This window comes from Lactuca virosa, chromosome 7 (assembly GCF_052849685.1).
Source record: "Lactuca virosa cultivar CGN04683 chromosome 7, Lactuca_virosa_CGN04683_v6, whole genome shotgun sequence".
Classification (NCBI taxonomy): Eukaryota; Viridiplantae; Streptophyta; class Magnoliopsida; order Asterales; family Asteraceae; genus Lactuca; species Lactuca virosa.
The window spans coordinates 39,574,600-39,585,653 of NC_136432.1; the positions used below are offsets into that span (position 1 = coordinate 39,574,600).

Below are 11,054 nucleotides of genomic sequence, written 5' to 3' on the forward strand. Positions count from 1 at the left end.
TTTTTACGCCAAATTAAATTTGTGAAAACAATGTATTTTTAAAAATAATTTCACAAAAATTCGTTTATAAAAACTTAGCTTGACCAACCCCTCCTTTTTTTCCGAATTCGTACAGTAAACGCGGTAAGCTCCATTAGGGACAGAAAATCCAAGCTTACCCATATGACTCCACTATCGAGAGATCAATCTCATTATACCACACATCTTCTTTGTCTTGATCAACTCTTCATATTTAACTTGCTTGGTTCTTGATTTCGACTTGAACTTGACTTGGATTTAACTTTGAATTGCAATTTTCATCAAGTTGTTTGATGTACAATTTCTAACATATATATTGACTAGACGTGAATTTTACTTTGAAGCCCACCATATCCTCAATACTTCAAAAATGATAATAAATTGTGGGTATAACAAGAGTTCCCTCCTAACCTCAAAAGGCGCAGAAACTATAAGGTTCAGTACTTCAAGGAATGATAAAGGTTATCCAATCTAGGTTCTTTTTAAGGCATTTAAGGAAATTATTTCCAAAACACAATTTGTTTTTCCATCCCACACTTACATTGTAAAAATTATCCGACTCATGTTGGTTCATATTTCGAAAACATTTAAAGCACTTGAAGAGATAATTCTTAAAATTTGATTGTAATGAGACTGTTATTTTCGGTTCTTATCACACTTCATATTAACAGAGCTGTCGAATGTAAAAAATATCCTAATCTCATGTAAAAATTTTAAATTTTTTGATTTTTTTTTTAAATTTAAATGCAGAAAATAAAAAAAAAACTAAAATAACTAGAAATAAAAATCTTTTTGGGTTTTTTTTATGAATGAAGAAAAAATAAAAACAGAAAAATAAAATATTTTTGGATTTTTGAATTTTTTATATGCATATGCAATGCAAAAAGAAAAATAAAATTTGAAAAATGTAGCCTAAAAAACCGAAAATTTGAATTTTTTAACAAAAAAAATGCATTTTTTACACTAACCTCGTCCCCAAGCTTAAAATGATGTATTATCCTCAATGCTCATATAGGAATGAACAACTTAATAAAGTTTATAAAAGCAAAAAAGGGTGCAACTAGGAATGAATGTACCTAATAATTTTGCAGAAATATGATTTTCACGAAGATGTGGCGAAAAATCTGAATTTCAGTAACTATATCAATCCTCTGATTTCCTCAAGCTTGCGTGAGACTGTGACCATCTCTTTATTGAAAGCATAAAAAGCTAAAACTACTCATTAGGTTGCCTCCCGGAAAGGCGCCCATTTTTAAAGTCGTTGGCTCGACTTTGCCCAACCAAATTTACGAACTGGTGTGGTTGAGACTTCTCTGAAGCTCAACTCTCTTCCTTGTCACTCTAGATCCCTTCAAATATGACAAGATTAGTGGATCTAGAACTTGTTCAACAAGCTGGAAAGACTCAAAATTGTCTTCAGATAAGTTTTTCAGATTTTTAAACTTCTTTCTCTTTCTGATCTTATTTTTCTTTCCAGAATCTCCTCCTTGAATTTTTCAAATTCTTTTCTTTTCAGATTTATACCAGAAATCACCCTTCCCTCTTTTTTCTTTCTCTAAAACCATTTTTCTTTTCAGATTCATCTCTGATTTTTCCTTAGCATAAATAAGCTTCTCCTTCACCTCCTCAGGCTTTCCATTTCCCATCTCTTATGATATGTCTGAAAAATTCCTGTCTACAAATTTTTTCTTGCACATAAACATTAGAAAACTCATAGCAACCCTCAGATAAATGACTGTTGGGACCCAGATAATTTATATAAATATTATCAAAAGGAAAATTATCATCATTAATTTTAAAATTAACCACTTCATCATCAAATTCCACTGAAATCATGCCATTAAAACATCTATTTTTGTTTTTGCAATTTTCATAAATGGCCTTCCCAAAATGATAGAATTTGTATCTAAAGTATCCAAATTAACCATGTCCAAAATATAAAAATCAGCTGGAAAGATCAGATTATCTACTTGGACAAGAACATCCTCCAGTACACCTTTTGGGTGTACTATCGAGTGGTCAGCCAACTTGATAATTGTCCCGGTCTTCTGTAAAGTTCCCATTTTTAATTTTTCAAAAACATAATAGGGAAGGACATTAACTAAAGCTCCTAAGTTAATCATGACTTTTGGAGAATTAAGGTTCCCAAATTTATAAGGTATCGAGAAAATCCCCGGATCCTTGCACTTTGGAGGCAAACCTCTTTGCAAAATTAAAGAACTATTTTTGTCAGATTTTATTGTTTCACTAAATTTCATTTTTTTCTTGGAAATACATAAATCTTTTAGAAACTTGGCATAACAAGGGATGTGTTTGATAACATCTAAAAGTGGAAGATTTACCTCGACTGCGAAAAATTTCCATGATGTCCTCATACTCTCTTTCGCGCTTCGAACTCTTTAGTCTTGATGTGAATGGAGGTAAAGGCTTGTAATCTTTCAGATATGGCTTCACTGGTTTTGGAGTTTCTTTCTCTTCCAACTTTTCATATTCTTTTTAGTTTCTTTCTCTTCCAACTTTTCATATTCTTTTTCAACCAAAACCTCTTTATATTCCTCAGCTTCATTTTCAGGCTCTTTTACATCTTCTTCTTTAACCAGAACTTCTTCAGATTCTTCTTCAGCTTCGTCTGGTTTAGATGCGCTTGAGCCTCCATAACTTTTCCCACTTCTCAAGGAAATAACACTCACATTGTGCTTTGGATTATTTTTTGTGTGTCTTAGTAACTTCCCTTGAGATTCCAGACGACCCACAGAAGTGGCAAGTTGAGACACCTGTTGCTCCAGATTCTTGATACAAGCTTTGGTTTCTATCTGGAATGTTTGGGTGCTCATGGAAAGACTCTTCACAATATCTTCTAAGGCCATGTTGGAACTGCTAGGTTGCTAATGTGAGTTCTGATTCTAAAAATTCAAACTCTAAAAATTATGTTGATTCAGATTCTGAAAGTTTGGTTGAAAATTTGGTTGTTGATAATTTCGCTGCTGATGGAATCCGGGTGGCATCTGATATTGTTGTTTCTGCTGAAAATTATTTTGATAATTGTTTTGATAGCCTCCGACAGCTTTTACTGCAGCTGTATCCTCTTGCAGTAACGAACACATATCTGTTGGATGTTTCGTCTTCAAGCAGATTCCACATGGTTTCTTTGTAGCTATTTTTTCCTTTGTCAAGAGCAGAATGGATTTTGTCAGTTCAGATATTTAAGACTCTAAATAGGCCTTGTTGACTTCTTTGACGCCCCTTGGCTGATCTGGATATCACTCATCTTCGTTTCCGGAATGTTTCGGCTCTATCGCCAACTTTTTGATCGGCTCCCGAATTTTAGTTGGTGTCATGTCACCTACGGAACCACCACTGGAAGCATTTATCAGACGCCTCTCTATGGGTGTCAGACCATCACATAAGCAATTGTAGAGTTGGTAATCATTGATCCCATGATGTGGGCACTAAACCAGAAGCTTTTTAAATCTTTCACACTAAGTGTGTAAAGATTTTCCTTTTCCTTGTTTTATACCAAGTATTTCTCTTCGGAGACTGGAAACGCGCTTTTCTGGAAAATATTTCTCTAAAAATAACTTCATGAGTTCTGTCCAGGTATTCATCGAACCGGATGGGAGCTCATACATCCATTCCCTTGCTGAATCTTAAAGTGAAAAGGGGAATGCCCTTAACTTTATCTGATCTTCAGTGACAACATGAGGCTTCATTCTGAACAAACCACATGAAATTCATTTAGAAATTTATGTGGGTCTTTGTTTTCTAGATCTCTGAACGTGAAAAGAAGATGTATCAGCCCAAATTTCAACTCAAAGTCCCGGGCTTCTGGAAAAGTAATACAGAGGGGCTGCTGATTAACTTCTTGAGTGGCCTACTCTCTGAGAGTCTTTTCTGCTTCGTCTCCACTCATGTATGATTCTTCAGATTCAGTTTCAGAAGAGTATATGGTTTCAAAATTAACCGAGGGTGGTGGGGAGAATGTTTTATATGGGCTGTTTGAAGGTGAAGTTGGGGGTACTCTAGAAAAATATTGGAAATTAGGGTCTGGTTCGTTCCAAAAGGGAGTGCCTTGTGGTGTGGACATTTCAAATGGTAGGGAGGATGATGATGAACCAAAGAAACCAGCCAATTGCTTCTTCTTTGTTTCTTCTTTCTTCAGTTTCCTTGCGGTTCTCCCGATTTCTAGATCAAAAGCTAGAGGTGTACCTGAACGAAAAATTATGGGCATAAAACTATTAGAAAGCAGCGTGTCCCCGACAACGGCGCCAATTTGTTAGACCAGTAGTCGCACCCGATTACCGGTCTAACAGGGTCCCTGTCAGGGTCCCTGTCGGGCAGGGACCGTATGCTACTTGTGTGGCAAGGATGGACACTTTGCCAAGGAGTGTCTAAAGGGTTTACGAGTCTATTCTAGTTACATCCAGACAGGCCATGTGAAGGCCGAGTGTCCACTTCTTACGACGAAGTCAGTTCAGAATCTTGCTCCTACGACTCTACACATCACTAATGGGCGTCAGGGGAAGGGTGAGGCCTCGAAGGCTCGTAATTTGTTTCATCTGCAACCAGGCAGACCATGTGAACACCTGTATCCACATGTATGATTTTATAAGGATAAATTGGTCTTGTAACATCCCGACTCCCAGGTATAATACTTAATTAATTTGCATTCGTATTTTCAGAGTAACTCGACGAGTTGGATGCCCCAACTCGCCGAGTAGAGGAGTTAATGGCCGCATGATTTTTTGAGTCTACTTGACGAGTTGGAGGACCCCAACTCGATGGGTAGGTGTTGGGTGAGAAAACCCTAATTTTCAGGGTTTGTGTCCTATTTAAAGGACCTTAGGCCTTCATTTCCGCCTCCCTTATCACCCTACCACTCTATGAGAAACCCTAATCGAGCTTTAACCTTGTGTGAGAGAAAGAGAGGCTAATCTTGTGTGTTCTAGCGCACTTCTGGAAGGAGGTTGGAGAGCATCAAGGCTTGGAACGAGGAGGGACGTTTGGATCCAGTGTTCTTCAGTGTTAGCTTCTGTTTGGAGGTAAAAAGATACCACCTTGATCATTTCTTTTACTAGATCTCTTTCTATGGAGTTTTAGGGTTTTCTCCCATCCAGCTCTTGGCTATTGAGTCATTTGAGCATGACATGAGGTTGAAACGTCAGATATAGACTGGATGAGGTCCCTTGAGTCCAAATATCCAAGCTTTATCAAGATAGATACAAGCTTTTATGCATTAGACCCCATATAGAGCTTATTATGGCATTTTGAGCCCTAGATGCCATGCATGGACGTAAAGCTTGCAACTTTACGTGGTATTTCAGCCTTGGGAGGCTAGATCTAGAGTTTGGGACATTATTTATGCTTAGAATCATTGAAATGAGAATTGGTCTAGAGGGACTCGATGAGTGCATGAGCCAAATCGACGAGTCAGCAAGGGTTTCCCCGATAGTCTGAACGCGCTACAACTCGGCGAGTTGGTGAGACAACTCGACGAGTTGAGTTGGGGTTTTCCCGATTTTTTGAGGACAGGGGGAGCTCGACGAGTCACATAGGTGCACTCGCCGAGTTCGGTCAACGTGGACTGTTGACTCAGGTGTTGACTCTCGTTGACTTTTAGAGTTTGGTCAATTGTGGACTTTGGAGACCATGGAGGGGTAAAATGGTCTTTTCACCCTTTTTGAGATCTAGTAGAGGAGTTAGCTTTGCATCCCGAGTGGTTATTACAAATTGCTTATTAGAGATAATTATATTATGTAACCGGAGTCTAGACTGTTCGTAGGGTACGAGATCTACTTGCTGACGAGGTGAGTCTTCTCACTATACTTACCTGAGTGGTAATGTTGTGTGACCGGAGTGTCTTATTTGAGTTATCAATCGGAGGGTCCTATGTGCTTATATTGAGTTATATGATATTATGCATCTTGTCTTTGTGATATATGCTATATTATTCTGTGCGTTACTGAGATGGGACCGGAGGGTCCAAACCGAGTTGCGAGACCGGAGGGTCTTCGCTGAGATACAGGATTGGAGGGTCCGACCCGAGCTGTGAGACCGAAGGGTCTTCACTGAGACACATGACCGAAGGGTCCACACTGAGCCGTGAGACCGAAAGGTCCTCACCGAAACGTATGATCGGAGGGTCCATGCCGAGCTATAGTCATGAGAGGCTTATTATTTGTGTTTGTGGTATTTTGGGGAACTCACTAAGCTTTGTGCTTACAATGTTGTGTGATATGTGTTTCAGGTACTTCTCAGGATCGCGGGAAGGCGCCGGCTTGATTGTTCACACTTGTTGCGGATTATGTTGTGGATTATGAGATATTATCAATTGTTTTGTTGACTCGTGATTTGACATTTGATACATTGTGGTTTTGAGAACATGTGACATTGAGTTTTTATTTGATTTAAAAATGAAAAATTTGTTTGAAAATTTACGGTGTTACAGGTCTTTTATTTCATTTTTATGTCCTGTGTTGGGCGTAGGATAGCCCCTACACTGAGCGTAGGATGAAGATTTCATATAAGGACTTAATGACCTACGTTGAGCGTAGGATGGATTACGATAGGCGTAGGACCACAATACTAAAACCCTAATTCTTGGGGTCGTGAGCCTATTTAAAGGCTCTAACTCCTTGATGGACTATTCATGCTTAACCTCCATCCTCCTATCTAGTCCTTTCAAAACCCTAGCAACCTTGTGAAGGATTTGAGGTCTTAGAGCGTTCTTGTGTGCATCCTTGAAGGAGAAGATCATTGGAGAAGCATTTAGGAGCTCCAACCTTTGTAGATCCAGATCCTGGTCACATTGTTGTCCACCCCCAGAAGGTATAAAGTTCCCATCTTGGTATTCCTTCATGCTAGATCTAGTTAGTCATGGATTTATATGTTTTTTGTTCCATAACTTTGGTCCTTGTGAGTATGAATTACTCCAGACCATTAGAAGACCATTTTCTGATGTTCTTGGGGTTGTTGAATCATAAAGATGAGAGCTTGGTCACTCTCATCTATCCCATGCATGAGATCTTGAGCATTACTGTATTTCATTGTCTTAGGGTTTGATTTTATTGCTCATTGTTGGCATGAAAATAGATAAAGTCAGAGACTTTATCCATTAGAATGTTCCTTTGGTTCATATTTGGAAATTTGAGGAGCTAACTTTATGTATTAACATCTTAATGGGATTTTTGATAATCCGACTGCTACGCTGGGCGTAAACTCCTCTACGCTGAGTGTAGCGTAGTTTTGGCCTGTCTCCAACTAGTGATTTACGCTAAGCGTAGAGCAGCATGTACGATGGGCGTAGGCTGACTGAGGGTTGACTGCTGAATTTTGACCATGGTTGACTTTGGGTCAAATTAGGTTTTAGAGTATAGACTAAAATGGTATCTCTTTATTTATGTTAGATGACTTGTTGTACCTGTCTACTCTGTGTGTGAGCTGTTGTGTCTAGTTGTTATCCACAAGGTGAGTCTTCTCACTATATTTACATGTGTAGTAGTGTATGCATGCTGACCAACTGGGTATTACTTGTTGATTGATGTTATTTGTGAAACTGAGTTACTGATGTACTCATGGACAGTTGTGAGTCCACGAGATTGCTGATAGTCCCCAAGGTTACTAATAACCCTTAAAATGTGTTGTTAATCCATACGGTTGCTGATAACCAATAGTTGTTTATTATGCTGAGTTGTATGTAATATTTTGGGGAATTCACTAAACTTCGTGCGTATAGTTGTGGATTAAACATGTTTCAGGTATTTCAGAAGATCACAGAAAGGCGAAGGCTTGACTGTACACTCTGGCTTGCATATTTTATGATTTTCCGCATTTATGATACTCTGATTTGGGATGATTGTATTTGATTCACATGGGATTTTACGAGTTGGTTTTTATAATACATGATGTTTTCTTTATATTAGAAATGAAAATTTTTGTGGTAACATTTGGGATGTTACAACAACAAAATCATATTCTATTGTCGAGTTTTAATGCAAGTTTGCTTCTTAGAAGCCTAAGAAATAACACCTTCCCCAAGCAAGAATGCCCAACCAGTAGTTGAGGAATGGTCCTCCGTGTTGGTTATACAACTTGCATCTGAATGACCCTCTAAAACTGAATGATATCCCAAGTAACTCAAGCCATAATATATGGTCCCCTTGAGATACTTGAACACCCTATGTATTTCTTGCCAATGTTTAGCACTAGGATTACTAGTATACCTGCTCAACTTTCCCACAACAAAAGCAACACCAGGCCTGGTACTTGTCATGACATATATCAAGCTACTGATAGCCTTATAGTACTCCAATTGTGAAATAGGAGTGCCAGTGTTTTAAATTTTTCCAGATTGATGTCAATGGCTAAAATAAAACCATCTTTTTTGACATTTCATTCATCATTCTGAAATTGACATGACCCAATCTAGTATGCCAAAGCATAGAGTCATCAATTTTAGAAAAAATATGACATACAACAAACATCCTATTATTAAAATATCCAAAACCAATAAAAATTCCTCCTCGAGATAGGATATACCTATTCGATTTATAAACTTGTCTAAACCATCAGAATTCAAACAACTACCACTAACAATATTCTTTCGAATTTTAGGAACAAACTAAACATAAAAAAAGTCTAACAATCTTTCCAGAAGTAAACTCAAGACAAACGACACCGATACCACAAATAGGTTTAAAATATTTGTATTTCATATTTAACACCAATCCATCTTTGAGTGGTGTTGATTTTTTAAACAACCGTTATCCTTGCGGACATGGTTCGTTACTCAGGAGTTGACCCACCAAGCAACATCATCATCATGTACATAGAATGATTCAAGAATTAGTGAAAATATAATTTTGTTTATAATTATCAAAGTTATTCAAATACTAACCTCCTTTAACATGGTCCTTAGACCCATTTCCACTTACATTGGCACCATTGTTGCCTAGATTCACACAGCAATCGCGTTTGTAATGTCCAACCTTGAAACACCTCCAACAAAGCAATTCCTTTTTCTTTTTGTTGGAGTTATTTGGGACATAATTCTTCTTATGTTTTTTTCCATGTCCATTGTTATTTGGGTTCCTTGTTTTGTCTTCAACCATATGCACAAAGGGATTCCAAGCTCAATTTCCCCTTTGTTTTTGTTATTATCTTGTACATAAAGGGATTCTTCAATGCAAAAATGACCACCAAGTTGAACCATTGACAATTCATCCTTTTAATATTTGAAGTTATGTTTGAAGTCTTTCCATGATGATGAGGGTCTGTCAATCACACTTGACACATTAATGGATTCATCCATATTCATTTTGTGTAGTTTGAATTGACCCAAAATGCGAAGGAGCTCATTCTATGGTTCAATTCCAGACCTTGAATCAACAATTTTATAGTTATTAAAGTCGCTAACTAGGAACTTCTTCCTAGAAGCATCCTCAACGATGTACTTTGATTCAAGAGTGTAGCACAATTCATTCATACTTTTAGCATCACCATGGATATCAAATAAGGAATCATACATACCATTCAAAATATGACCTTTGCATATGTAATTATTGTTGTCCCACTTGCTTCTCTTCATGTTATCTTCTAGTGTCTCATTTCAACCACCTCCTTCCTAGGAGTACTCGACGCATATGCCGCTTTCAGCATGGTCAACATGAAATGCATCTTCTTTTGCCAACGCCTGAAATCATTGCCTTCAAACTTATATAGTTTGCTAAAAACTTCATAGTTATCTCCTGGATTAAATCAACCATCTTTGCCAAACATGAAATATCAATTCGAATGTTAGGGTTTATAAAAGGATTTAGGGTAGAAATTTGGATTCCATGTGGATCAATGTCACACCCCCACCCACCGACGGAAATGTCAAGGTGATGAAAATTAGTGATCATATTTATTGAACATACATTGAACAATACAAATATAATCTTCTATTATTATCGAAATAGAAATTACATTGTTGATGACTATTGCTAAATCGCGATACACGCCTAACAATTTAGCGTTTACAAGGGTATACTATAATAACGAAAAGTCTTATATGCGAACTCTTCCAACTTGCTAATAAACCTAAGAATACATGCATTAAGATACGTCAATAAAATTTGTTGGTGAGTTCTACATGATTTTGACACAGAGTGCTTTTATAACTAAAAGTGTTTTTAATAAAATGTTGTCTGGATGACCAGTTTTTATAAAAGTGTACTTTTTCTAACCAAAAACTATAAAATAAAATAAGTTATAAAAGTGTATTTGGACTAATTAGAAATATCTTTTGTTTAAATCCAAAAGTACAAAATTTGGAAAAATACATATAAGTAAGTCAGACTTATATCAAATTTTATGGTTTTCATAACCAAAATGCATTTTTATATAATGGTTTTGAATTATATAAAAATAAGGCATGTCACCCTTTGTGAAAACATAAAACAACTAACTTTACTCTTGAAATTTCGTAGAAACAATTGTATAGTTTATGTGTTAAACTCAAAAGTTTCAAGTTTATAAAATTTATATGATCGTGTCGTGATATTAATTAAGTGTTATCTTACTTAATTTGGAAACTGACACTTTTTCAATGGGGCAAACTCCTCCCATATAAATGTAGTGTTTTGGTACAAAAACAATTGGTTTTTATAAATAACTTATTAAATCTAAGTTAATAAATCTTGACCAATCGTGTCACGATGTTAATTAAGTGTTATATGACTTAATTTTGTGTAATGATACTTATTCTTTTGAGTCACGAACTATCCCACTACATACAAGCTCTTTCAACTAGTATAAGTGAACAAAAACCTCATATAAGTCTAATATCAATTATAAACGGTAACAAAACAAACTTAGATGTATATAATGAGCACATAACCAAACTATGACGAACACCTCTACACCAAAACGACAAGGGATGTGCTGAAAGTTCACACCACGTTTTATCAGCGTGATGAGTTGAGTAGTGTAGAAATGTCAACGTCTGTTTTCTACTCGTCAAACGATGGTTGTAACTAGCAACCATTCGCGGGATGTCT

General features: G+C 36.7%; 1 protein-coding gene across 1 annotated transcript; it reads right to left on the reverse strand.

Moving 5' to 3' along the window:
- Positions 1–1,850: 1,850 nt before the first annotated feature.
- Positions 1,851–2,276, reverse strand: LOC145126559 (uncharacterized). The gene has a single exon (XM_079061902.1). The coding sequence runs from the start codon at positions 2,274–2,276 to the stop codon at positions 1,851–1,853; it is 426 nt and encodes a 141-aa protein (XP_078918028.1).
- Between the last annotated feature and the right edge of the window lie 8,778 nt (positions 2,277–11,054).

Bases quoted from the DNA above. Each gene is read 5' to 3' on its own strand.
- LOC145126559 (XM_079061902.1), bottom strand. From the start codon at position 2,276: ATGAAATTTAGTGAAACAATAAAATCTGACAAAAATAGTTCTTTAATT.